The sequence below is a fragment of the Vespula vulgaris genome, chromosome 1, assembly GCF_905475345.1.
Source record: "Vespula vulgaris chromosome 1, iyVesVulg1.1, whole genome shotgun sequence".
In the NCBI taxonomy this organism is placed as follows: domain Eukaryota; kingdom Metazoa; phylum Arthropoda; class Insecta; order Hymenoptera; family Vespidae; genus Vespula; species Vespula vulgaris.
The window spans coordinates 2,552,501-2,576,554 of record NC_066586.1 but is presented as its reverse complement, the minus strand read 5'-3'; the positions used below and the strand labels follow the sequence as shown (position 1 = coordinate 2,576,554).

Here is a 24,054-nt window from a genome sequence, read left to right as displayed (position 1 = left end):
AGATAAAGTAAAACAATATGATCAGAAAAGAAAGGAATCATTAAAAATGAAAAAATTATTCTCTAACGACACGATAATAAATAATTGTCAGGATAACCCAAGAGGCTGTATCGTTATGGAAACGGACTATTTTCTACCGAATGATACTGACTTCTCAACAGAATGCGAATTTATTTCTTCGAATAATCCAAATCCATGTTTAGCTAGTGGTGACGATGATAAAACTTTGTATTTATTCGATGTAAAAAATTTATCTGAGAAACGTAAAGAATTACAACGATTTGTATCGTCGATCGTAACGTCCTTGAATACCAAAGTATCTAATAAAAATACGTCCTCGAAATTATTAATAACCGAGAAACATAAGTGTACGTACGATATACCTATTAAAAGCGACATTAAAAATAAGTTATCGTACACGAAGGAATGGGACTGTAATAAATTAATTTATTCACGTTCTATCGCGACATTTTCTTTGTATACATCGAACGACGGAATGACAAAGAGTTTAAAGTCTTACGAAACCGACACGGGTCTAGCGTTGAAAGCGTGCGATCCAATGAATTCGAACATATCGATAAAAAATTTACGAGATAAAGACGAAGAGTTTCATCAAAAAATGAAATTCTTTCTCGAGTCCGATAAATATTTTCCACTTAATAGAAAGGGCATTGAGATTTGCGACGTGAGTAACATAAATTGCATGGATATTTCAGAAAAACGTACTTTGAATGATTATAATACGTTTTTGATCAAGGTAAAACATGCTTGTTCATTCTTCAAATCTCACAAGATACTTTGTCGATTGTCATTGTATTTGTACATATACGGTATCGTTGGTCTTGTCTTAATACTTTTTAATATCAATCCTTACAAGTATTGCCTTTTAGACACGAGACTTCTTTACAATTTGTAACGAGCATTTATATAATTCTAGCTAAATGTGTTCTATGATATGTATACCCTCCATCTTATCACATTAAATAAATTCTTTCTAAAGGATCGTTTAGCAGCTTTTAATTGCGAGCGATAAGTTATAAAACGATATCTCACGTGCAAGAAAAGAAGAGTTATCGAAAACGAGATCAGGAATATTTTCGTCCTAGTTTTCTCCACCCCTCTAATATAATCCTATAAAAGAAGAATAATGGTAGAAATCCTAAAGGATAAGCAACAGTATGTCCTTGATACCTTATCCAATTTCTTTATTATCGTTTTTGATTGTAAAACAAAAATTGTATACGCACAAACTTATATATATATATTTTTTCTTGTTTTTCTTCTTTTTTCTTTTATTTTTCAGATTGTGCCAGAGAAAAAGAGCAATGCATCTATTTCGCAAAATGGTAGTGCTGCCAAACGTCGAATAACGCCCGTTCATAAAACTAAGCCTACTGCGAACAGCGAAGCCAATAAAAAGGCACGAGAAGCAAGAGAGCAAGCGAGACGACAAATGATAGAAGAAAGACGTCGTGCAATGCGTTCTAATATACAAAATCAAGATAATTCGGTGAAAATTTTTGCCCCCGAAACGTAACGGCGAACTTAATTCATTCGGTTCAAGATTCTTTTTTTCTCTCTTTATTCTTTTTTCTCTGGGTTTTTCTTTTTTTCTTTTTCTTTATTTTTTTTTTTTTTTTTTTTTTTGATCTTTTGTTTTTATATACACGAATATCATATGGATTATAACTCCCATTGGCACTAGGAATGACAACTTTTAACGTAGCTACATTCCTGTACGATATAACGACTCACAGTAGTAGTTATTGCTATTTTATGCACAAGGCATAGGTGAGGAAAAGATTTTGCAATATAGCAACAATTTAATGATACCGTTTACAATTGCTTTCCTCGGAAAATAATAATAATAAATAATAATAATAATAATAATAAATAATAATAACAATAACGATAAAAAAGAAAGAAAGAATCGTGTTATTTAACAAACACATAAAAAAGAAAGAAAAAACATAAGTCATGGAATATATATATATATATATATATATATATATATATATATATGTATATATATATGTAATCAGTATTTCGAATTATTTATATTAGGATTTATTTAAAAAGTAACATTGAGAATATTTTCGACAATTAGAAAGACATAAGTGTTACATTATTACAATCAAAATATGTAATTGATTAAAGTCTAACATTGGTATTATAGAATCTAAATGGACGAGCGAGCTTCTATCTATTGCAATTCGTGATCATTATATTTTCTATTATTTTCGAATATAGACTGTCGATTTTTTATTTTTTTTATTTTTTTTTTTATTTATTTTTTTTTGTGTTATTTTCATCCAATTCAACTTCTTTCCGAATTGTACTAGTATCATCTCAATTTATTCATATCGTGCTTTTCTAATTTATAGTTTGTAATTGTATTTATATATTATTCTTGTTATATTGTATATCAGTATGTGTTTCACGATCGACGTTCTTCATTTTTTCCTTTGTTTTTTTTTTTTCAATATTCGATATCTTTTTTCATTCTTTTTTTATCTTTTTTTTCTTCTCTCAGAAAATCACAAAATACATTAATACGTATATGAAATGTCTTTAGTGAAATGTTAAACATCTCGGGATGTATCGACGAAAATTTTATGAATTTGTTATTATACTGTTGCCGATAATTCACGATCGATTTGTAAATGTTGATTGCAGGAAAGCAAAGATTAGAGATTAAGTTTTAAGTCAATCCCAACGTGATTTTCTACATTTTATTCTATAGATATTATGATACTTTTGAAACAGACGAATTTAACAATAGTCATGATCGCCTAAAGTTACATAGTTTAATTTTCATAACTTTATAAATTGGCATTGCCAAAACGTTCCAATGGATTACGGCATTGCCTTTCTATATATATATATATATATATATATATATATATATATATATATCTAACGATTATTATTAATTTAATATCTGCATATAAACCACACACCTTAATATAAACATACGTGACACATATATCGAATATTTCGGGAAACAGTAATTAATAGATTTTTACGAGTATATTACATATATTACATGCATTAAACATACGATATATGTACTACATCTATACTAAAGAAAGTTCTTAGATCGTTCTTAAAAGCGAAACCTAAAAACACATTCAAGTCAGTCCCGAAACATAGTTATGTAATAATAATAATACGCCCGCTTAATACAATATAATTTCAATCTAAAATGCGGGCAATAAAACTAATCATTTAAACGTTTAAGATTCGTAATCAAGATAAAGTTTGCGTTATACGACGTATGTATATATATATAACTTCAACAGTTGTTCCAATTGTTAATTATTTATTACGTTTGCCAGATAGTTTCTTTCTTGAACCAGCCGTCAATGAAATAGTAGAGACCTAGTTTAAAAGATGTGAAGAAGAGTAAAAAGATTCCTATTACTTCTATAACATTATTAATATATGTAATATTATTTTTATTATTATTATACGACTATATAATGCTTTTCATCGATTATTGACTACATTTTCTATTGATTTCACGTGTAAAAGATTTCATCAATCTCAGAAAGACAACATTACATCTACTACATGTATTCAAATTTCTTTTTTTTCTTTTTCATTCAACGGAGATTCTTCTCCCAAATGGTGTTGTATATTTCGTTAAGATTATCCTTTTTAAGCGGATGTAAAAAAAAAAAAAGAAAAAAAAAGTAAAAAAAAATGTAATGCAATACGGCTGACATTTAATTTGCGTTTTGAAATATTTTCCTCGGATTATATTCGAGAAATTATTTAGTAATATCACGAAATGAAAATATATACATGCGAATACAAATGACCGTTAAAACAATAAGTATTTGTTAATTATATGTATATTGAGAGAGAAAGAGTGAGAGAGAGAGAGAGAGAGAGAGAGAGAGAGAGAGAGAGAGAGGAAGAGAAAGAAAGAGAGCGAGAGAGAGAGAGAACGCAAAGAAAAACATTAACTATGATAATCGTTGCATTAATCGCTTACAAAGGACAGATCAATATTGTTCGGCTTTATTTGTTTTTTTTTATTTGTATTTGTATTTTTTTTTCTTTTTTTTTTTTAATCGATACGACATTCCGATGCATAGAGAGAATCTTGAAGATCTCTTTTACGATTTAGCTATCGATCGCACAAACGAAGCGATAAGTCAGTCGCAGTGTTATACCTAAGAATACTCAGACGATATAAGCTACTTTTACGATTATTGACCGAACGATACGCGTATATACAAAAACAAAAAAAAAGAAATAATAATAATAATAATTTTTGCCAATCCCGTTATTTGCTCGTTTTCGATAATTGTCAATTACATTATCTGGCTATTTTCAAATTTGTATAAAAAACAAAACAAAAAAAAAAGAGAACAAAAGACAAAAAATGAAAAAAAAAGGAGAAAAGAAAAAAAAACGGAAGCAAATTTATTCGCGTGATTTATTCCATTGTTGATTCCCTTGGTGCCTTCGTTATTTATATGTGTACGTATAATCGACTGACAGCTACTATCTTAAAAGGTATTCATTAATTTATAATAACGATATAATATAGCAGAATCTATCAGCAGATGCATCGTAAGTAAATAATTCAAAATGATTGCTTTTATGCGATATTTTTCGGAAAGGAAAGGGAAACGAAAAGAGGAATTGGAAAAATTGTAAAGAAAATTTTCCTTCTCGTTTGTCGACTTTTTTTGCTTATTATTTTTCTTTCTCTTTCGTCACGTTTTTGCGACTACATCGTATACTTACCCCGTTCGTATCGTATGCAATGAAATTAACATGAACATTTTTATTAAAATGTATTCAACGTAGCGAGAATGTCGAATTATTATATCTTTCCTTTTTATTATTTTTTTTTTTTGTTCTTTTTTCATTTTTGTTCTTCGTCCTTCCTTTTTATCTTTGAGAGATTACATGTCGCTCGTAACTGTATATACACAAGCGTTAGCGTGGGAAATGATTTTTTGTATGAAATGTGAATATATATTACGGACGAATGCGTATATAACGTTAATCGAAATTGTATCGCGTAATTTAGTTGAAATTATATTTGTATATTTACCGGCACGGTTCGAATCGTCAAACAACATGTATAAGATTTCTTCGATATACTTTACACATTAATATAGATACTTTACAATTAGTAATTTATACTGCGTATAATCGTGCGTTTGAATTTTTTTTTTCTTCTTTCTTCTTCTTTTTTCTTTGTCGATTAGAATTTTTGAAAGCAAATAATTCAAGGATGCCTCGATAGATATCTTATATAAACTGCGAATAATTTGATATGGCTCGTTGTAAATTAACGAATCAGTTCGATCATCATTTAATATTCATATACATCGGTGAATCTTTTATTTTTTATTTTTATTTAATTTTTTTTCTTTTTTTTTTCTTTTCGTTATTTTTTCTTTTTTTCTTCACTTTGTGGTCATCTTATCCGTCGTGAAAATCTAATAGGATAAATCGAAAGACTACGAAAGTACATACATACACACATGCATACGTGATCGTAAGAATAATATCAAAAATAAGATTTCCAATGTACTTTATATGTTTGTTATTGACGAGCCAAGTTGACAGAAAGGAATGTCGTTGATCGTATTTGGCTCTCATTGTTATTTCGTACGAATACATACATAACTGCTTTAAGGATCGATCAAATTTGCACTTCTGTCTTTTCGTGCCTTGAATCAATTTCGAAATAATTGCTTGCGTCTTGGCTATAAGATGAAAGATGATCTTGAGGTACGTGATTTTCGTTGCGATCGCTCATGGCAGGCAGTATGGAGTTTACGATGATCGTTTTCTTTATATATATATACACACTCTATATATATATATATATATATATATCTTTCAACTTCAGGGTCAAAACCGATGCGTAAAATTAAGAAAAAAATTGGTCATATTTATTAAAAATATTGCGCAGAAGTTACCACGAGATAACGTTTTCTCGACTCTTATGTCTTTGTAAAATTGTAACACTCGAAATAAATAGACTGTTTAAAACTTACATAATTTTTTAATCGTTGTTATTAAGTCATTTTAATTATTAATTACAATACGAATAAAAATAAAAAGATTTATAAAATAGGAATTGCATGTTTAATACACTTTTATTATTTCTTAAAATTATATATAGTTTTCTTGTAAGAGAATAAAAAAATTTATATATATAGTGTATATATCTATACACTAACTTTCTTACAAATCTGTATTATAAATGTTACATATTCTAATGAGACTTCGAATAATCCACCTCGTATAATACTCTAAATGAATATCGTATACAAAACACACATTCGTATATCGATTAATATCGAACATTATTTTCGGAAGATATCCTACGAATAAGTACTCCAAACGTTCATGTAGAAAAACGAGAGCAATATAGTAATCATGCTTTCGATATTTAATGCGAACGTCGATCACATTAATTGTCGCTTGGTCCCATAAAAGGATTCGTCAAAAAAATTCTCGAGGATTCTGAAACGTTAATTTCTCAATTTTTAAATTAACAACAACAAATTCGATCGATCGTTCGAAAAATGTCTAAATACATACGATACCTTATTAGAATATCCAAACAAATATCACCATTTTTATTTTTATATTATTTTGAATAAAATCTCTTTTTTTAAGCCAAGCATATTAGCGTCCTTCCCTCGTTCATCTTATCTTGAACCTTATCACTTGCCGTCGATTTTTCGGCTTGTCCACTGAGCATAGCTGCTGCAAAAGTTAGGCCAGTACCTATTACGGCACTATAAAAAGCCCAACCTAAAATAATATGAAAAATATAATTAAAAATATTGATTAAGATTTCTTTAAAAAGAAGAAAAAAAGCAACAATATTTTTTTATTCTAATAACCAAGAGTACAATCCCCGAGATGAAAGGCGTCAGCTTCTGGACCACAAATTCTTCGTACTCTTTCAGCACCCCATCCAGCGGGATACAAACTCAATCCGACTAAGTAAAGTATTCCTATCAAATTGTTTAGAAATTAAATATTGATAATAAGCGAAATAAAATAATTACAATATTACCGGCTATTGCTTGAGCTACACCAGCCAAATCGAAGATACTCTTTCTCCCGATACTCTGAATACAACATCCGATAAGAGCAGCTAATACGGTCATCGTCATCACGGCCAAACCGAAAGATACGAAGAAGAGAGAAGCTTTCCAGAATCCTGGAAAGACCGAGGAATGCGTCGCGAATCCATCAACGTTGAAATTAGCACAATGCGTCCTTCCATATAATCTCGTGCAACGATTGAAAATTCCAACTGTCGGTACGAACAATTCCGTGCCATTTTCTACAAAATAATGGCGAATAAAAGAATATAATTTTCTTTTTTTATTCTCATAACTAAATTTATAATAATAATAACAATTATTATTATCCGATGTAACAAATATGCATTGTGTTTCTCAACAATTATGCGTATAACAAATACGCAATGCGTTCGTCAAGCGAAATTTATTTATTAACTCATATATATTCGTTTATTTGTAGGTATATATTGTATGTATGTATGATTTGTATTCAGAGTGAAAAATTGTTTCGAAGGATATTATTATTATTATCGTCGTTGTTGTTGTCGTCATCATTATTAATATACGTTAAATTATTATTGTTATTATTATTATTGACGTAATAGCAAAATCTTACTCGTGTCCTTAATTGTGTGCGGTCCGACGAGCCATTTCGGGGTAAGGAGAGCCGATAAAACGGCCATTAACGCCGCTAAAGACAGAAGCGTCCAGAGGAGACTGCGACCAGTAACTATAACATAGCACATGCTGCCGGCCGAGAATAATATTCCGTTTTATGCCATCCTCCGGACGATCTTAGCTTCCTAAGAAAAGAAACAAAAAAATCATCTTTCTTGTATTTCGTTTCGATGATAAAAATCGTGTAAAAGAGAGAGAAAAAAAAATAAAAAGAAAAAAAATAAAAAGAAAAATATACCCAGAGAAAGAAAAGAAAAGAACAAAGTAAAAGAACAAAACCAAAATTTTTCTTAAACATGAAATATTAAAGAAGAAAGAAAAAAAGTCGAGATTAATCCATCATTATTTTTGTCCCTTTTCAAAATTTTCTTTCTTAACGTAATTCTATATACATATGTATGTACGTAACAACACATCTCGAGTTAATTACCAACGAACGTGAGCGAAGTGTCGGTCACACGTCACTTAGAATTAATGTTGATTTACGAGCAATCCGCTGTACGAGCTATTTTGTCTTTAAATTCTCCCTTCCATCCCACTACACTTCCACTTTCTTTTTCACTCTCTTCTTTTCGTTACTTTTGTTTTTTTCTTTCTTTCTTTCTTTTTTTCTTAACATCGTCCCATTAATTACAAGAAATTACGAAAGCAATTTAGGGGATATTTCGTTCCTTGTTTTATCGCTTCTGTTCGGACATCGTGTCAAAAAAGGAAACATAAGTCCTTGTATATATTTGAGTTTTGAAAGTAGGTACTCAGTTTCGAGCGACCGCGTAAGAATAAATACCATTCACATGTAATTCGTAGAAACTCAATGGACCTTCCTCTTTTGCGGTTCCTCGAAACGATAACGATTATATTATAGGTCATGTTTTGGTCGTTGAATTCGACGAATTTCTCTCTCTCTCTCTCTTTCTCTCTCTCACACACAGATACACATTAATTTATCCTAATTAAATTTATCTTTAAATTTATCTTTTATAAAATTTGACTGAACGTCGACTAGAGACAATCGATAAAAAATTATTTAGAGTTTAAATCTACGACGAGGTTCTACAACTCGGAAACAACTCAACAAGGTTTTCGTTCCACATTTAGAATATTCTACTTTACCCTTCTTCCTCCTCCTTCCCTTTCACTGAAACTTTTAACCGACTGTTTTAATCTCCAAGAGTGAAGGTTACATCCAATATTTCGACTACTTCGTTCATCTTAGATACATGAATTAACTTACCTCTTGTTAACCCTGGCATACCAACATAGTTACATCATTAAGATAGAAACAGAGAAAGTTATATCTATGTGAGTAAGTACTTATCTCGCAATAGTCTAATGCGATTCGCGTCGTTAACTTTTACTTTTACCGTCATTATAAATCCCTCATGAGAATTTTCGAATCTTTTCGGTTGGTCTTTATCGAGTACCCTTTCTTAATCCATTCATCTCTGTCTCTTCTATCTGTCTCTCTTTTCTCTCTCTCTCTCTCTCTCTCCCTTTCAAGATGGATCAAGAATATCGTGACCTCCTTTTTTAACTCCGTCTATAGATATTCTAAAGAGAGTGAAAGAAAGAGACAGAGAGTGAGAAAAAGAGAGATAGAAAGAGAGAGAGAGAGAGAAAGAGAGAAAGAGTCAAAAGAGTGGGCGAAGGTTTCTCAGCAAGTTCGAGTAAGAGCAGCACGTGTTTGTTGCTCTGCTAACAGCATTTCTCAAGAAGATACTCTTGCAGCTTCTCTTAGGAGCCGCCGCAAATTTAATCGCCTTCGTGTTCCACGCCTCGTGCTCCTATAGAGAAAAAGAAAAAAAGAAAAAGAAGGAAGAAGCGTAAAAAAAAAAAGAAAAAGAAACAACGTAAGATCCTCTTTGATCTCACCGCAATGTGGCAAATCGGTCGCTGCCGTCGCCATCGGTCTACGTGATCATGGCCTTCGAAGGCGAAACGAGAAAGCATTCGCCCCGTTTTTCTCTTCTCTCTTTCCTTTAATATCCTTCATCGTCATCCTTTTCTTTCCAGATCTAACATAAGTAAGTAAGTAGGTGGATATTTACTTTCCCGTTGTTCTGTTAGATAGTCCACGACGACGATGTCGTGCAGGAAACTCTTTCGTTTACGATTATTACGAATTTGCGATAGCACGCACGCGACTCGGAACCCTTTCGAATTCGTTGGAATATTTTCTGACCATTTCTCGAAAAAAAAAAAATTTTAACAGTCTAGATACGGACCTTCGAGAATGGTTAAAGTCAAATGAAATTTATGCGTTAGTTACGATTCATTATGATTATCGATTATCGTTATGAACAATTTGTTCGTGTGTGTATACGTGCGTGAGTATATATATATATATATATATAATTAACATTTAACAAGAGGAAAAAAATAAAAGATAAAAGTATACAGATTACTTTGAAACTCACAAACACGCGCGCTTGTCTCTGACAAGGTGTCTTATACATTTATACAACCGTTCACCATTCCCAATCAGTTTTCTAAGATCTTTGAGAACTAAGCTAATTTATATTCTCCATTTCACGGGTATTTATCTCTCGAATCCGAGTGGTCTGTCTATGTAATTAACGAACCACGGTCAAATCAACGATCCGTGAGAAAGGAGAAGAAGGCGAGTATAAACGAGCGCTTGATGATGCAGTCCGGCAGTAAGCAACGCGTCGTGCGTTGCTGCTCGGTCGAAGGGTTCTTCGTTGTGATCGACGTAGAAAGGGACTGACGATTGCCCCTGCACTCTCCCTTTTATTTCTTTTCCTTTTTTTTTCCTTTTTCTTTTTTTTTTTTTCATCGTTGTCTACATCATTACCACGTGCCGCGCCTTTTCCCCGTATAATAGGATAAAAAAATCAAACTCGTACGCTTCGATATTTCAGTCTATAAAAATGAAAGAAAGAAAAAGAAAAGAAAAAGAAATTATTATCGATCGATAGAATTTCGATCGTAAAATTATTTCATACAATTTCGATATCTCCAATCAAGTCATATCCCAATCGTAAAATCGTGAAATCTCATACACTTTCTTCGTTCCTTTGTAAAATCTACGATTCCTTTGTAAAATAAAGATTCCTCTCGTCTCGTATCCTTACCTAGAAATTCGAGATAGAAGATTCATTGTTTTCGCTGATAGAAGAAAATCGGCGACATTATCGATACGTTCCTTCGCGGAGGAGGAAAAGCAAGTAAGTACATTCATATTTAAGTCGAATAACGAGAGATCTCTTCGTTACATAATCCTGAAGCTAACGTTGAGGCCATCTGTGAGGCAGCTGTCGGACAGGTGTTTCTCTCTCTCTCTCTCTCTCTCTCTTTTTCTCTCTTGGTTGCTCGTTCTTCTTCGCGAGAGTTACTCTTTCCCTCTTTTTCATCTTTCGTCCTTTTCTTCCTCTCTCTTTCTCTCTCTTCTCTCTTTTCCATCCTCTAGTATATACACACACATATATGCATGTAAGTATGTATATATGTATCTACCTGAGGCCCTTCGGCTCCCATCGACCAACCGATTTTATACCGAATGATTTATCGCGATTTCGGCCGGTCGCCTCGTGCGTTCGATTATTATTATTCCTCCTGCTCGTCGTTCCTCCCGTCGACCACTCTTCGCACTCTGAACGTTGAAACGAGCGTACATTTTATAACTCTTTCCTTCGGAGAAAAATATCGACCTGGAAGGAAAGGATCGACTCGTGTACCTACCTCCATACATACGTGAATATATATGTATATATATATGTGTGTGTGTAGGTAATATGTGTGTACGATGATACCTGCTGCGTTCGTCCTTACTACTCCGATTAACCGTAAATATATTCTGGCATTAATGCCATTGTCGTCGATTAGATTACTTTACAGCCCCTTTCAAGTAACCACCCGTATGGAAGAGGATATCTCTCTTGGTGAACAACATGCAGGTGTACCAACGCAAAAAGTTTTATGATCTTTTCGTTATTATTTCTCTACTATTGATTTATCAAAATGTTAAAACGTGAAATAATATATATATATGTGTGTGTGTGTGTGTATGTGGGTGTAATGTTTTTTTTCAGAATGATTTTTCACCAATTAATTTCATTCGTCTGTCGAGCGATGAAGGAACAACAAATTTATCATTTTTCTTTTCCTTTCTCTTTTTCCCTTTTTCTTTCTTCTCTTTCTTTTTTTGTTATCTTTCTTTCGAATAACCTTCGTACAATCTAATTGTTTACAATAAAAATAGATATAAAAAATACGTCGAACGAGATGAAAAGAAAAACAAAGAAAAAAAAAAGGAAAAAGAAAAACGAAGAAGATAAGGAAAGAGACAAAGCGCGAGAAGAGAATCCACATTATCCAGCTAAAGTTGAATGTCATTTATATCGAGAAACTCATGCTCTTGATAAAACATTGCTCTTATGTTCGTAGTAACGTGTGTTGTCTACTGTAACCAAGTTCGATATAATTAAGGATCGACGATAACGATGACGATGAAGACGACGACTACGACGACTACGACGACTACGACGACTACGACGACTTAAAGGCTAACGGTGATTTCTCTGCATCGAAGAAACGGCAATTAAGATAATCGATGATCGGTTTAAAGCGCCACACACGGTCTCCCTACTCAGTGATGACTCTCTTTCTCTCTTTCTCTTTCTCCTCTCTCTGTCTCTGTCTTTCTCTGTCTCTCTCTTTCTTTTTTCTTTCTATCTATTTCTTACTCTCACGGATTCATCTACGATCCTTATTCGATCTTTTATGCTCGATTTATGTTAGATCAAGACGGTTTCTGGGTCGAGTCGTTCCGCAGACTAGTAGTTGGCCCGGATTCTTGATTTTGCATTATTGAAGAAGAAGAAAAAGAAGAAGAAGAAGAGGAAACGTGGAAGAAATGATGATGAACGGATAGAGAAGAATAAGACAGAAAGAGAGAAAGAAAGAAAAATAGAAATATATATATATATAGAAAGAGAAAGAGAGAGAGAGAGAGAAAGAGAGAGTTTGTAGAAACGATGATTATAGTAACGTGTATACTTGTTCGCATTGCAGAGGATAGGAATTGTGAATGCTCGAGAAAAAGCGCGTTTCCGCAACTGGAGTCGTTAAATTTGCTAGACGCGTCGTTTACCAAGAACTAATCAACGAGGCTCGACATCATCTGACTCTTTATCACACCGACAAAGAGAGAGACAGAGAGAGAAAGAGAAAGACAGACAGAAGGACAAAAAGACAGTGACAAGGACAAACAGACAGAAAGAGAAAGAGAAAGCCAGAGAGAGAAAGAGAGAAAGAAAGAGAGAGAAAAACAGAGGGACAGAGAGGAAGACAGAAAGACAAAGAAAAGAAGAAAGAGAGAGAGAGAGAGAGATAGAAAGATTCTTCACGATTCGCGACGTTTCGCAATCGGTTCGAACGGAAGTGGTGTAGTAACCCACAAAGGTTCGCAAGGAACGGGATGATTTTACATTCCGTGGGTGTCGTCTCTCCCTTTCATCCTCCATCTCTCTTTTTCTTTCTCTCTCTCTCTCTTCTATCGTTCTCGCTTCTCTTCTTCTGCTTCTTCTTATTCTTATTCTTCTTATTCTTCGTCTTCTTCGCCCTCTTCTTCGTCTTCTTCGCCCTCTTCTTCGTCTTCTTCGTCTTCTTCTTCTTCTTCTACTTCTTCTTCTTCTTCTTCTTCTTCTTTTTCTTCTTCTTCTTCTTCTTCTTCTTCTTCTTCTTTCGTCCAACTCCTCTGCTCGCTTCGAGGAGACCGGCATAGCCAGTCGCTGTGTCATCGAGCCTCGATACATCATAAATATAAATTAGTCGAGGCTTGCACGCGTGTGTGCGCATAAATGAGATTGTATGGACGAGCGCGCACGTGCACCGTATATGCAAAGCCATTTGCCACGCACGCACGCGCATCTCTCTCTCTCTCTCTCTTTCTCTCTTTCTCACTATCTCTCTTTTACTCCTTCTTTCATTTTAAATCTATTATTCATATTAAATCGCTAATCAGTGTGTCTGTTTTTATATGATCTTTATAGTACTTGCCCTTTATAGCCCTTTAACAACTAACATTAGAAACGATCAGAATTATTCCATTTCCTCTTTTATTTGATTATTCTATTTTCTTCTTCTTTTTTCTTTCTTTCCTTTTCTTTATTTTTTTTTGTAATATATTGTTACGTTGTGGCACGTCGTATTTTGCTAAAAAAACAAAAATTATATGGAAGTTAACACTATCGCACAAAGAATATAAAGAGATCGTGAAAACGTCCTTCGACGAGTCATCGATGATGCTTCTTCTTCTTCTTCTCTTCTGGTCATTGACGCCTAGACACGAGGGCTCATGGCGTTTCTATGATTTCAATGCGTCATAAACGTAAATTGGTCGACGAACGAACGTGCCTGCGTAATCCAACGTCTAAGCGAACGATAACTATGATCGAATATATCGATAGATCATGCTTTATCGTTTCTAAAGAATATCTTTCCAACTTGGACTTTGTACTTTTTTCTCTTTTCTCTTTGTTCTCTTTTTTTTTCTCTTAAACTACTCGTCAATAATTTAAATATATAGTTCGTTTCTTTCGTAATTATTTTATCAAAAATTATATACACCTAAATATATATATATATATATATATATATATATATGTATGTATACATAGTGAGTGAGTCACGTTTAATTTACAAAGAAAGAAAAAATAAATAAATAAAAAATTTTAGATATCATAATATGAAATTTTAGAAATATCGTATATGTATTATACATCAAAGTTCAAAAGTCACATATCCTCGGAGTTACTTCCTCCGGATTCGCGTTTGTCGATAAATTCTTTACGATTCTTTTCGTTGAATCCTTTAGAAAGACTATAAATAGCCTTAACGGCGACAAAGATAAGAAATAATGGGTCACTTTCGAGGATACTTGTTCACTGAAAAGACAATGGAGTGTTCCAGTACTTTGATTACTATGTTAGTTGTATATTCACCTAGTACATACAAATATATTCATGTATCTTTGATACCGTAGAGACAACAAAGTCGATACACCAAGTCGATCGTTCTTCCATCGAGATAGAGATCTTTGCGAATTTGTATCGATAGCGATTAACGCGATCGAACATGTATGTAATACAATACTTCCGAAGCTTGGCCTCTTCCCCCTTTCAACCGTCTTAAAAGTTATAACTGTAGGCTAACAGTGTCTATACGTTTTCTTGCTTATATATATATATATATAGGGTGTGCGGGAAATACGATTTTGTACTTTAAACGTTAATTCATTTCTAAACGTTTCGTTCATTAAAATTTTCCTCACTATTCTTATTTTTTCTCCAACTTTTTATTTTAATAAATTTAAACGATATCTATATATTTCTCGATATGTTTACGTATGTACGTATGTTTATATATGTATACAAAATTTATATATATATACATACATACATATATATATACATATAAATATATATATATATATATATATATATATATATTCTAGTGGTTGTATAAAACGTTTGTTATTCACTACGTTTCAAATGTAGAAAGCGGATATATTTATGTGGATATCGGTTAGACATTTTAGCGATTCTATTCGTGGCACGGGTACCATAACGACTATTCCTGCTTTCTGGTTTTCAGGGAACGTATTACCAGAAACGATTACGAATCCATTCCGCGGAGAGATAGCGACGAGATCGTTTTAAGATCCCTCTGGCAAGAGTCCGTTTCTTGGTACACGTCTCGTTTCTCTGTAGCTACGACGGTGAGAGAGTTCGGTCGCATCGATGTACACCCTAATCGAGATATTAGAATGCATCACGTTATGTTACCCAAACGATTCCCGCCGACATTGTTGATGGACATGCATGCTGGATGGAAAATTGAAAATAGTCAAAACTAATGATTAACATACATAAATTTGTCTCATAACTATGTTTTCTATCTTTTTGTTTATTTATTTATTTTTTCTCTTTTTTTTTTTTTAATAAAAAGTGATACGTTTTCGAAATATATTAGTTAAATATTTGCATTAAACAAACGTGTCACTTAATTCGATCTTTTCAATATTTTCAATTTTCATCGACGTCTCGCATTTTGGGGCTCATTTTTCTCTCTCTTTCTCTTTCTCTTGCAAGAGTCTACCGAGTCTAGGGGAAACTAAAATAACGAGCAAAATCAACAGATTCGATGTTCCACCGTGCTGGTAAGCAGCAACGACGTCGGCGGTGGGTTCAAAATCGGGGACGCTTGGATGGTTCAACGAACTCTGATGAAAGATAAGAGTACAACCGATTCAATTTTCTTTTCTTTTGTCTTTCTTTTTTTTTCTCTTTCATTCTTCCTTTCTTTCCTTCCTTCTTTCTTTCTTTCGTCTTCTTCTTCCAAGGATATTCGTCCCACGACTCTCTTCGTTATTCTTCATTCAAAGGCTTTCGTCCATTTTTGTGTTTACTTTGCGAACGTAGATGGCGTACGAAAGTTCTCTTTAGCTCGCTAACTACCTACCTGTCGCAATTAAAATGCATCGCTTGTGATCGTTTGAGCTTTACTGTGAGTAAGTGAGTGAGTGAGTAAGTGAGTGAGTGAGCGAGTGAGTGAATGAATGACCGAACGACACGACTATAATTATTTTTCAAAAAGAAGCTACCAAATAAGCTTAGATATATATAGATATTTATCTACGTAAACGGAGAACAACGAATCATCACAATTCGTTCGTGTAACTCGTACGGGACGACGTTTACGATCCGAGATAAAAAGTTTAGAAATGAGAAGATCTGATAAGCACGTGGATGATATATGTTTGCTCAGGTATCATGACATCACTTCTTTCTAAATTTTACTCCATGATTTTGTCAAGCATGTAAGTAAAAATGACGAAATAAGCTCTTCTCGATTTACGATAAACGTGAAACAATTATGCAATGTTACGATCGGTATCGTCGAATTTTGATAATAGTCTGAGTATAATATCGAACCGAGGGTGGTGGTCCGTGAAAAAAAAAAGGAAAGAAACAAGAAGAAAGAAAGAAAAAGAAGCGAGAGTCTACCTTTTGTTCGACGAGTCGTTCTTCGGACACGAGTCGCCCGCATTCCTTCCGTGGGTACAGAGAAAGAAAAAATGAGACTACCCCCTTCTCCCCCTCCTCTCCACATCTCTTTTTCTCTCTTTCTTTCTCTCTGTTTCTCTCTCTCTCTTTTTCTTAAAAAAAAGAGAGAGAGAGAGAGAGAAAAGAAACAAAAAGGAAAGAAAAGAAAAACAAACGAAAAGAAGAGGTGAATTTACAAGCCCGGCACGCTCGTAATGTAGTCGGCTGGCAGTCCAAACTAAACTCGCATCTGGAAGTACGATTTGATCTTCGTGGGGACGCTTTTTTATAACGATTTATCCTTTGTGTGCGTTTCTACCAGTCGCGGCACGATCGTACTTACCCCAAGGAATGTTATCCGTCGAAAAGTGTAAATAAAAGATTGATTAAAATCACAAATTATTGAAATAATCGATGGGTAACGTTGAAACGTGTAATTGACTTTATCATTTATCTATCTTCGTAAAAAAAAAAAAAAAAAATAGATAAAAAACAATCACAAAAAGAGAAGAAAAAAGAAAGAAGAAGTGTGGAAAAGTAAAAGGAAAAGAAGATAGTGACACAACGAGAGACACAACAAGGGTAAAAAAGAAAAAAAAAAGAAGAGTTGATCAGAAAGAATCTTATTTTGAAATCAAACGTCGCCAAAATCTCTCAATGGCGATCGTTCGATCGTGTATGGCGATCGTTTTGCACGTTGACTTGAATCGATCGGCAAATATGGGAAAACATAAAGTATGCCCGGTGCATGCACAGTGTCTAGCCATTAAACTCGCCCAATAAGGTAGTTCTCTAACATACGTAGATACGTGCTCGTTGTACGTGTATGTACTACGAGATATACAACTATGAAGACCCTGAATCGAGACTACGTTTGCGTGGGAAGCTGATACGTACTACGAAATCACGATTCTTACCGATCGGAAGTAAATCGGTTCGAAAGAGGGGGAGAAACGTATCCCCTTTTAAATTTATCTTTCATCTTTATTATCTTTCTTCTTCGTAAATAAATGTGTTTCGATCTTTCGATACGATAAAATATATTCTCGACACTAAAAACACATTTTTCTTAATGGTTTTCAAACATCAAGAAGATTTTCAAATTTTACGATCACCTGGGAAGCTTATACGTTATACGAAATCACGATTTTTATCGATCGAATGTAAATCGATTCGAAAGACAGAGAAGAAACGTATGCTCTTTAAAATTTTTCTTTTATCTTTATCGTCTTTCCTTTTATAAATAAATTTATTTCGATCTTTCGATACGATAAAATATACTTTCGACGATAAATGCAAATTTTTCTTAATGGTTTTCATACGCTAGGTAGATTTTCAAGTTTTACGATTTACGATCAGCTGTGTGAAACTGTTACGTATTACGAAATCACGATTCTTACCGATCGGAAGTAAATCGGTTTGAAAGAAGGATGAGGGGAAGGAAAATGTATCCCTTTTAAATTTATCTTTTATTTTTCTTATCTCTACTTTCATAAATGTATTTCGATCTTTTGTTACGATAACACATTCTTTCGGCGCTATACGTAATCTTTTCTTAATGGCTTTCAAATATCAAGCAGATTTTCAAGTTTTACGATCAGCCGTGAAGCACAAAGAGTCAGAGTCTATTAAATTCACGGTGAAAGGAATTCGTAGGAAATGCCATTCGAGTTTCGGCTGATTCATAAGAGAACATTGCGGAGAGCCCTAATCGAAATATTTCTACGAAAGTCATTAGTTAGTAAAAAAATATTTTTTATCAATTTTATAACACCTATATAATAGATTTTACGTCTTATTAAAAATTAATTTGACTCCACGTGAATCAGACTCAACCGATGCATATCTGATTTCACTGACGAGAGAATATTCAAAGCATAGACACCATTTTTGAATTTTGATCGACGATACGAATTAAACGAATAAATGAATTATGGATTCTAAACAAATTTATGAGTTAAAAACATAGCAAGTAATTTATTTAATCACGTATTTAATCGTGCATCGTTTACTTGAATAATTATTGTTAATTAATCGTTGCACTTAAATTAGAACAAATTTCGTAGTAGCTACGCCGAAAATGAATATTAACGAGAGTTATGTTCTCACAAATGGGGTCAGTCAAAGTGCGAGTCATCTTTCGAAAAAAAAGTTTAAGAAAGGGACGAAACCCTAAACCGTTCGACGAGATGCATAATTCATAGCGCTGACCTGGTATTACGATGCTGCCTGACGGTACGATGTAAACAGTCATAAATTTATAAAATTGATAGACGTTGCTGTTCTCATGAAAAGAAAAGAGAAAAAGGAAAACAAACAAAAAATTCAAAGTGTATATCATGTGATCGTAACTTGCGAGATCAATAGAGTACATTCGAAAATTAAAATAGATATCATTAAACGTCTATCAACAGACAAATTAATTTTTGATGGGACGATTTCGAAGCAAAAAAAAAAAGAAAAGATATTACTAATTAATAAATTACGAAGAATATCTTTGTTTTCGTTATATTTATATCTTGTGATATAAATTTGAAACGTCTTTTCTTTTTCTTCTCTTGCAGATTATTATTAAAATTATTAAAATTATTATACCTGTTAGATTTTATATCGATGATTGAAAAATCGAATTACAAGTGAACGCATTAAATTGAAATAGAAAGAGCTCACCTTTTACAAATTTCACACTGCCTAAGATCTCTTGATAATCCAAACAGAAGAAGAAGAAGAAGAAGAAACTTTATCTTTCACCGGCACGATTTTACTTAGCGACTGAAAACCGAGGTAGAGAAAGAGAGAGAGAGAGAGAGAGAGAGAGAGAGAGAGAGAGAGAGAGAGAGAGAGAGAGAGAGAGAGAAAGAGAAAGAAAGACAGAGAGAGAGAGAGAAAGAAAGAGAGAGAAAGATCTCTTCTGTCAGATCGGAAGGATCCACAGAAGCGTGGATACCGGCGTCACGAAGCGACACGGTCCGAGCGCTGAGCTAAACTGAAGAGTGTGGCCTCGAAGAGCGCCGTTACAATGTAGCGCAAACTCGACGAGCATGAAGCTTGGCATAAGGGCTACCGCCGAGCGACAGCCTGTTCTCGGTCGTCAAGTCATTTTTTTTTTAAAAAAAAAAAAGGAAAGAAAAGAAAAAGATCATTCCCGATCATTCGTAGGACCAATCTTTTTTTTTTAAATATAATAAGCTACAGTCTTCATGGATCAAAATCATTTTTTTTTCTTCTTTATTTAACATATACGCGAGATCCAATCTTCTTTAAATAATTTTAATAAATATATGATAGAAATATATAAGATAATCTGATATAAAATAATCGAATCTAAAATAACTATACTAAATTAATTAATAAATAATGTGAGTAATAAAACATGCGATGGATGTATATATTTTTATATAAAAACGATTCGATCGTTCTGTGAATCTATGAAAAGAATTAATAAATAGATCGATGATTTAATTCGTAAAATAAAAGTTCATTAAGATTGTTCATAATAAAAAATAGTTAAAAAAAAAAAGATAAATGAAGAAGAGAAATACACGGTTCTCGGTTTATATATAGCAAACATATAAAAAAATTAAATTACACAATTTTGATGCCGCTAGTATTTTCAATGGTATCGTGCAGTGCAACCATCATAAACGGCGCCCTTTAGACCATCGAGAAGCCTTTGTGGTAATCATCCCTTCGACGTTCGGAATACCGTAATTACGAACTTTAATCCCATAAATGACGGTAACTCGTCGAAGCATCGAGTGGTATTCACGAAATAAAAGGGAGCAAAACTCCGAACAAAAGCATCTAGAGAATATCATAGGGTGTAAAAATCGTTCGATACTTTTCTTTAGTATATATAGCTTTTCCTTGTATACACTTCACGGGGTTGTCGCTTACCCTCCGTTTTCCTAAGCATCGAATTACGTCGTCCATAAGGGCTAGCTGACTAGGCGCCAACCTTCCCTTCAAATTTATTACTTCATGAAAAAAAAATCCCCAAACGAAAGTCAAACGGTATACCATCGTAAATTAACCTTTCACGTATATACGTATATTATCGACTTGTCGATGTTTTATAGTTTCGTTAAAATTATAATATGAAGTTGTTTGTAAATTAAATGACATCGTTAGAACTGATCGTAAATATTTATATATTTATATATATATATATATATAAATATACATATATAATCTTAAAATATTAATTAATTTTATAGTGATAAAATATGGTTGATAAAAGAAGCAGATATAATATGTCGGTAAAAGAAACACCCATGTCACTGAATAGTATGTTATAACAAATTTGTCAAGATCGTGTGATCGTAAAAGAAATTCAGTTCAGTCGATGAAATTATTTTTATATATTTCTTTTTTTCTTTTCTTCCTTTTTTTTTGTAGATGAAGCGTTAAGGATATCGCAAGAGAATTTCTTAACAGAATTTTTATTACGTTGCAAAGAATATGAGGTTGATCGTTCACCTAAATTTGTGGTAAATAATAAACGAAGAAGGAAAAAATAATTGATAAATATTAAAGAAGGAACACTCAAAGAAATTATTTTTAGATAAAGAATAGTGCGATAGACGTGAAACTAACACATCAATTTCCTCAGCTGGAAGGAATCATTTCGATAACGGATCCTAAACAAATATTAGCGTAGCTTCATTATTTTCGCACGAACTATACCGGTAATATTTCACTGCACATCGATATCTAAATATAACATATATTTCTTTTCTATTTTAAGAACAAAGGACAAAGAGGCTGACCCTATTTTTTATTTGACTTATGAAAATTCGAAATCATTGGAAACGTTGACAAAATTGGAATGCAAAGATAAGTCATATCAATATTTTTACAAGATAATACGATTTTAATATAATTAATAATTTCTTGGAATTATACGACAGGAAGTTTCAATTTGTATTTTAGATGCTCTCTATTTGACATTAAAAAAGTATCGTACATTAACTGTATTAAGGTGAACGTAATTAAATGCAGAATCTCATATTTTACGATTTTCGAAATAAGATAATAACTTTTGTATTCGTTAGATTACCAAATTGTGGCATAAATGCATACGGTATTATACAAATATACTCCATGCTGATGGATTTCAATTGCTTGAGAGATTTGAATTTAGACGGAAATCCGAACGTACAAGAGAATTATCACTTGTTATGTAAATCTGTTGGGAAGTACGTGAAAATCTAAATATATTGATATCTTACATAAAATATTATTTTATGAAAATATAATCTGAACTCTTTTTTAGCTTGTCATACTTATCTTTGCAGTTCTGTAAGATAACAGACGAAGGAGTTAAAAAAATAGCAGAGGAATTGCAATACGCTGATCCACCTAACGAACCGAAATTATTAGCTCTTAATCTAGGAAATAATCGTATCGGTGATCTAGGAGCTTTAGAAATCGGACGAATGTTACGAACGAATCGGTACGAAAGATTTTCTTCTCTCTTTCTCTCTGGAATGAAACTCACATGAGTTTAACAAATTGAATCATATTTTCTTAATTCCAATTGCAGTTCTGTTCAAAGTCTGATATTAACAGGAAACAGGATATGCGATGACGGTGCTGCTTTGATAATCCAAGAACTTAATATGTTAGTTCAAACGCGATTACTTTATCAAAGAATTTAATAACGCATTTCCAAGAATTTCTATTCCTTTTTGTTACAAATCAGGTCGAAATTAACGCACAATGAGATTGTAGATCTTCGTAGACGTAGATTCGATGCTCTGATATCACAAGAAAAAAAACTAATCGATCTAAATAAAACGAACGAGAACAAAGTTTCTAAAGTTGTTGAAGATTTACCAAACTTGGAGATTTCACAGACGAGAAAGAACAGCAAGGTTTTAAAAAAATCGAACAAATCCAAAAAACGTACGAATTATATAAATACATAAACATTTTTATAACTGAATTTTATGATAAATAACTATATATATATAAATACATACATACATACATAAATGATCTCGCGATAGTCTCACTTTCGAACAGTTCTTCCAAGATAACGGTGCAGGAAAATTCTAAAAACGTATCTCAACTTCCAGTAAGTTCATCTTAAAAAAAAAATGATTTTAATAAAATACATTATAATCAATATTGTATCGTTCTATTCCTTTTTTTTCTTTTTTTTTTTTTAAGACGCTGAGAAAAGATTCACCCATAGAAATTGATCATCCCTTTGGCAAAGAAAGTACAGCCACAGGAGGAGTGATAAGAATAAGTGGAAATTTTGTATTAAAACATTTAAATATCAGTTGTACGTATTATTATATTATTAAAATTGATACGATTAATTTGAGAAGAAAAAATATATATATATATATTTACATACATATATATTATTATATTACAGTTAATCATTTATCCGGTGCAATTATTAAACAGTTATTAGCTTGCTTGCTTTATCAGACTTATATGATGATGAGTGATACGAGCAAAGGCCTGCTTTATGTAAGAATAGAGGTAATTGTCTTTCATAATCGATTTACCGTCAAGTCAATTATCACAAAACTTTCTCTCTTAATAATATCAGGGAAATGAGTTTAAGCAAGAAGATGAAAAAGATTTAATGGAACTGGAAGAAATCTTGCAGTGCAGACAAGCTGGGGAATATTTGTCTCGATTCGATGATCTGGAAAGTTCAGTTACGTTGGAAAACGATAATCTATGAAGAAAACGATAAATTCTTTTTCGTACGAGAGATAACGTTAAACGAAAAACAAAACAAAAAAAAAGAAAAAAAAAGAAAAAAAAGAAAATTAAGTAAGAAGAAAGAAAAGAAGGAAGAAAAGAAAGATGACGATTTACGAAAAGAAAAGGAGATAAATCTTTTCTGCACGAGAGGTAGGGTGAAACTTAAAAAAGAAAAAAAAAAAGGAAAAGATAAGAAAAACATTTAAAAAAAACATTAGACGCGCGACAACGACAACAAACAAAATTAGAAGAAGGAGAACAATGACGATTCTTCGCGAGATGGCACGAGAAAAAAAAATTTCTTTCAAATTCGAAACGTGATTGGCGGGAAATACAAAGTGGCGTGATTCGTGTGTAGTTGCTCGGAAGATCTTATCGAACGAACTTAGAACTGTTGACTTCCCACGAGTCGCTGACCGACAATATTCTCTTACATACACAGACAGACGAGTTTCGCTTCAAACGCGTTGTTTCTATCGCCCTTTCCTAACGTTTCGTATCTT

General features: G+C 32.8%; 4 protein-coding genes across 11 annotated transcripts in view; 3 read left to right on the top strand and 1 right to left on the bottom strand.

The window, feature by feature from the left end:
- Nucleotides 1–3,838, top strand: part of LOC127069604 (uncharacterized) — a 41,697-nt gene extending 37,859 nt beyond the window's left edge. For all 6 annotated transcript variants that reach the window (XM_051006823.1, XM_051006806.1, XM_051006801.1 and 3 more), the window contains one exon: nucleotides 1,304–3,838. In XM_051006823.1, the coding sequence (XP_050862780.1) occupies nucleotides 1,304–1,537 (234 nt within the window). In that variant the 3' untranslated portion in view covers nucleotides 1,538–3,838. The remainder of the gene's footprint in view (nucleotides 1–1,303) is intronic.
- A 918-nt stretch (nucleotides 3,839–4,756) lies between these two features.
- LOC127069736 (LHFPL tetraspan subfamily member 2 protein) lies at nucleotides 4,757–19,816 on the bottom strand. 2 transcript variants are annotated; one of them, XM_051007150.1, is made up of 6 exons: nucleotides 19,493–19,816; nucleotides 7,693–7,879; nucleotides 7,064–7,336; nucleotides 6,888–7,001; nucleotides 6,585–6,795; nucleotides 4,757–6,501 (listed from the first exon to the last, which is right to left on the bottom strand). In XM_051007150.1, the coding sequence occupies exons 2-5, from the start codon at nucleotides 7,820–7,822 to the stop codon at nucleotides 6,653–6,655; spliced, it is 660 nt and encodes a 219-aa protein (XP_050863107.1). In that variant the 5' UTR covers nucleotides 7,823–7,879; nucleotides 19,493–19,816; the 3' UTR covers nucleotides 4,757–6,501; nucleotides 6,585–6,652. The 2 variants fall into 2 exon arrangements, with proteins under 2 accessions (XP_050863107.1, XP_050863116.1); XM_051007159.1 differs by lacking the exon at nucleotides 19,493–19,816 and adding an exon at nucleotides 10,850–10,870.
- Nucleotides 19,817–21,048: 1,232 nt separating this feature from the next.
- On the top strand, nucleotides 21,049–23,742 carry LOC127067297 (leucine-rich repeat-containing protein 71-like). Its single transcript, XM_051002081.1, has 11 exons — nucleotides 21,049–21,109; nucleotides 21,221–21,312; nucleotides 21,733–21,803; nucleotides 21,877–22,020; nucleotides 22,098–22,277; nucleotides 22,368–22,445; nucleotides 22,527–22,729; nucleotides 22,834–22,901; nucleotides 22,997–23,114; nucleotides 23,211–23,320; nucleotides 23,391–23,742. Exons 1-11 carry the CDS (start codon nucleotides 21,049–21,051, stop codon nucleotides 23,526–23,528), a joined length of 1,263 nt encoding a protein of 420 aa, XP_050858038.1. The 3' UTR covers nucleotides 23,529–23,742.
- A 195-nt stretch (nucleotides 23,743–23,937) lies between these two features.
- Nucleotides 23,938–24,054, top strand: part of LOC127069743 (putative gamma-glutamylcyclotransferase CG2811) — a 2,711-nt gene continuing 2,594 nt past the window's right edge. For both annotated transcript variants that reach the window (XM_051007174.1, XM_051007165.1), the window contains exon 1: nucleotides 23,938–24,054. This exon is cut by the window's right edge and continues 144 nt beyond it. The gene's annotated coding sequence lies outside the window, so the exon portion shown is untranslated.

Excerpts from the sequence above, each read along its gene's own strand:
- LOC127069736 (XM_051007150.1), bottom strand. The coding sequence starts at position 7,822 with ATGTGCTATGTTATAGTTACTGGTCGCAGTCTCCTCTGGACGCTTCTG. Across the intron at positions 7,337-7,692 it reads GCACACAATTAAGGACACGA|AAAATGGCACGGAATTGTTC; the intron begins GTAAGATTTTGC and ends ATTATTTTGTAG. Across the intron at positions 7,002-7,063 it reads TGTAGCTCAAGCAATAGCCG|GAATACTTTACTTAGTCGGA; the intron begins GTAATATTGTAA and ends ACAATTTGATAG.
- LOC127067297 (XM_051002081.1), top strand. The coding sequence starts at position 21,049 with ATGGTTGATAAAAGAAGCAGATATAATATGTCGGTAAAAGAAACACCC. Across the intron at positions 21,110-21,220 it reads AACACCCATGTCACTGAATA|ATGAAGCGTTAAGGATATCG; the intron begins GTATGTTATAAC and ends TTTTTTTTGTAG. Across the intron at positions 23,115-23,210 it reads AAAACATTTAAATATCAGTT|TTAATCATTTATCCGGTGCA; the intron begins GTACGTATTATT and ends ATTATATTACAG.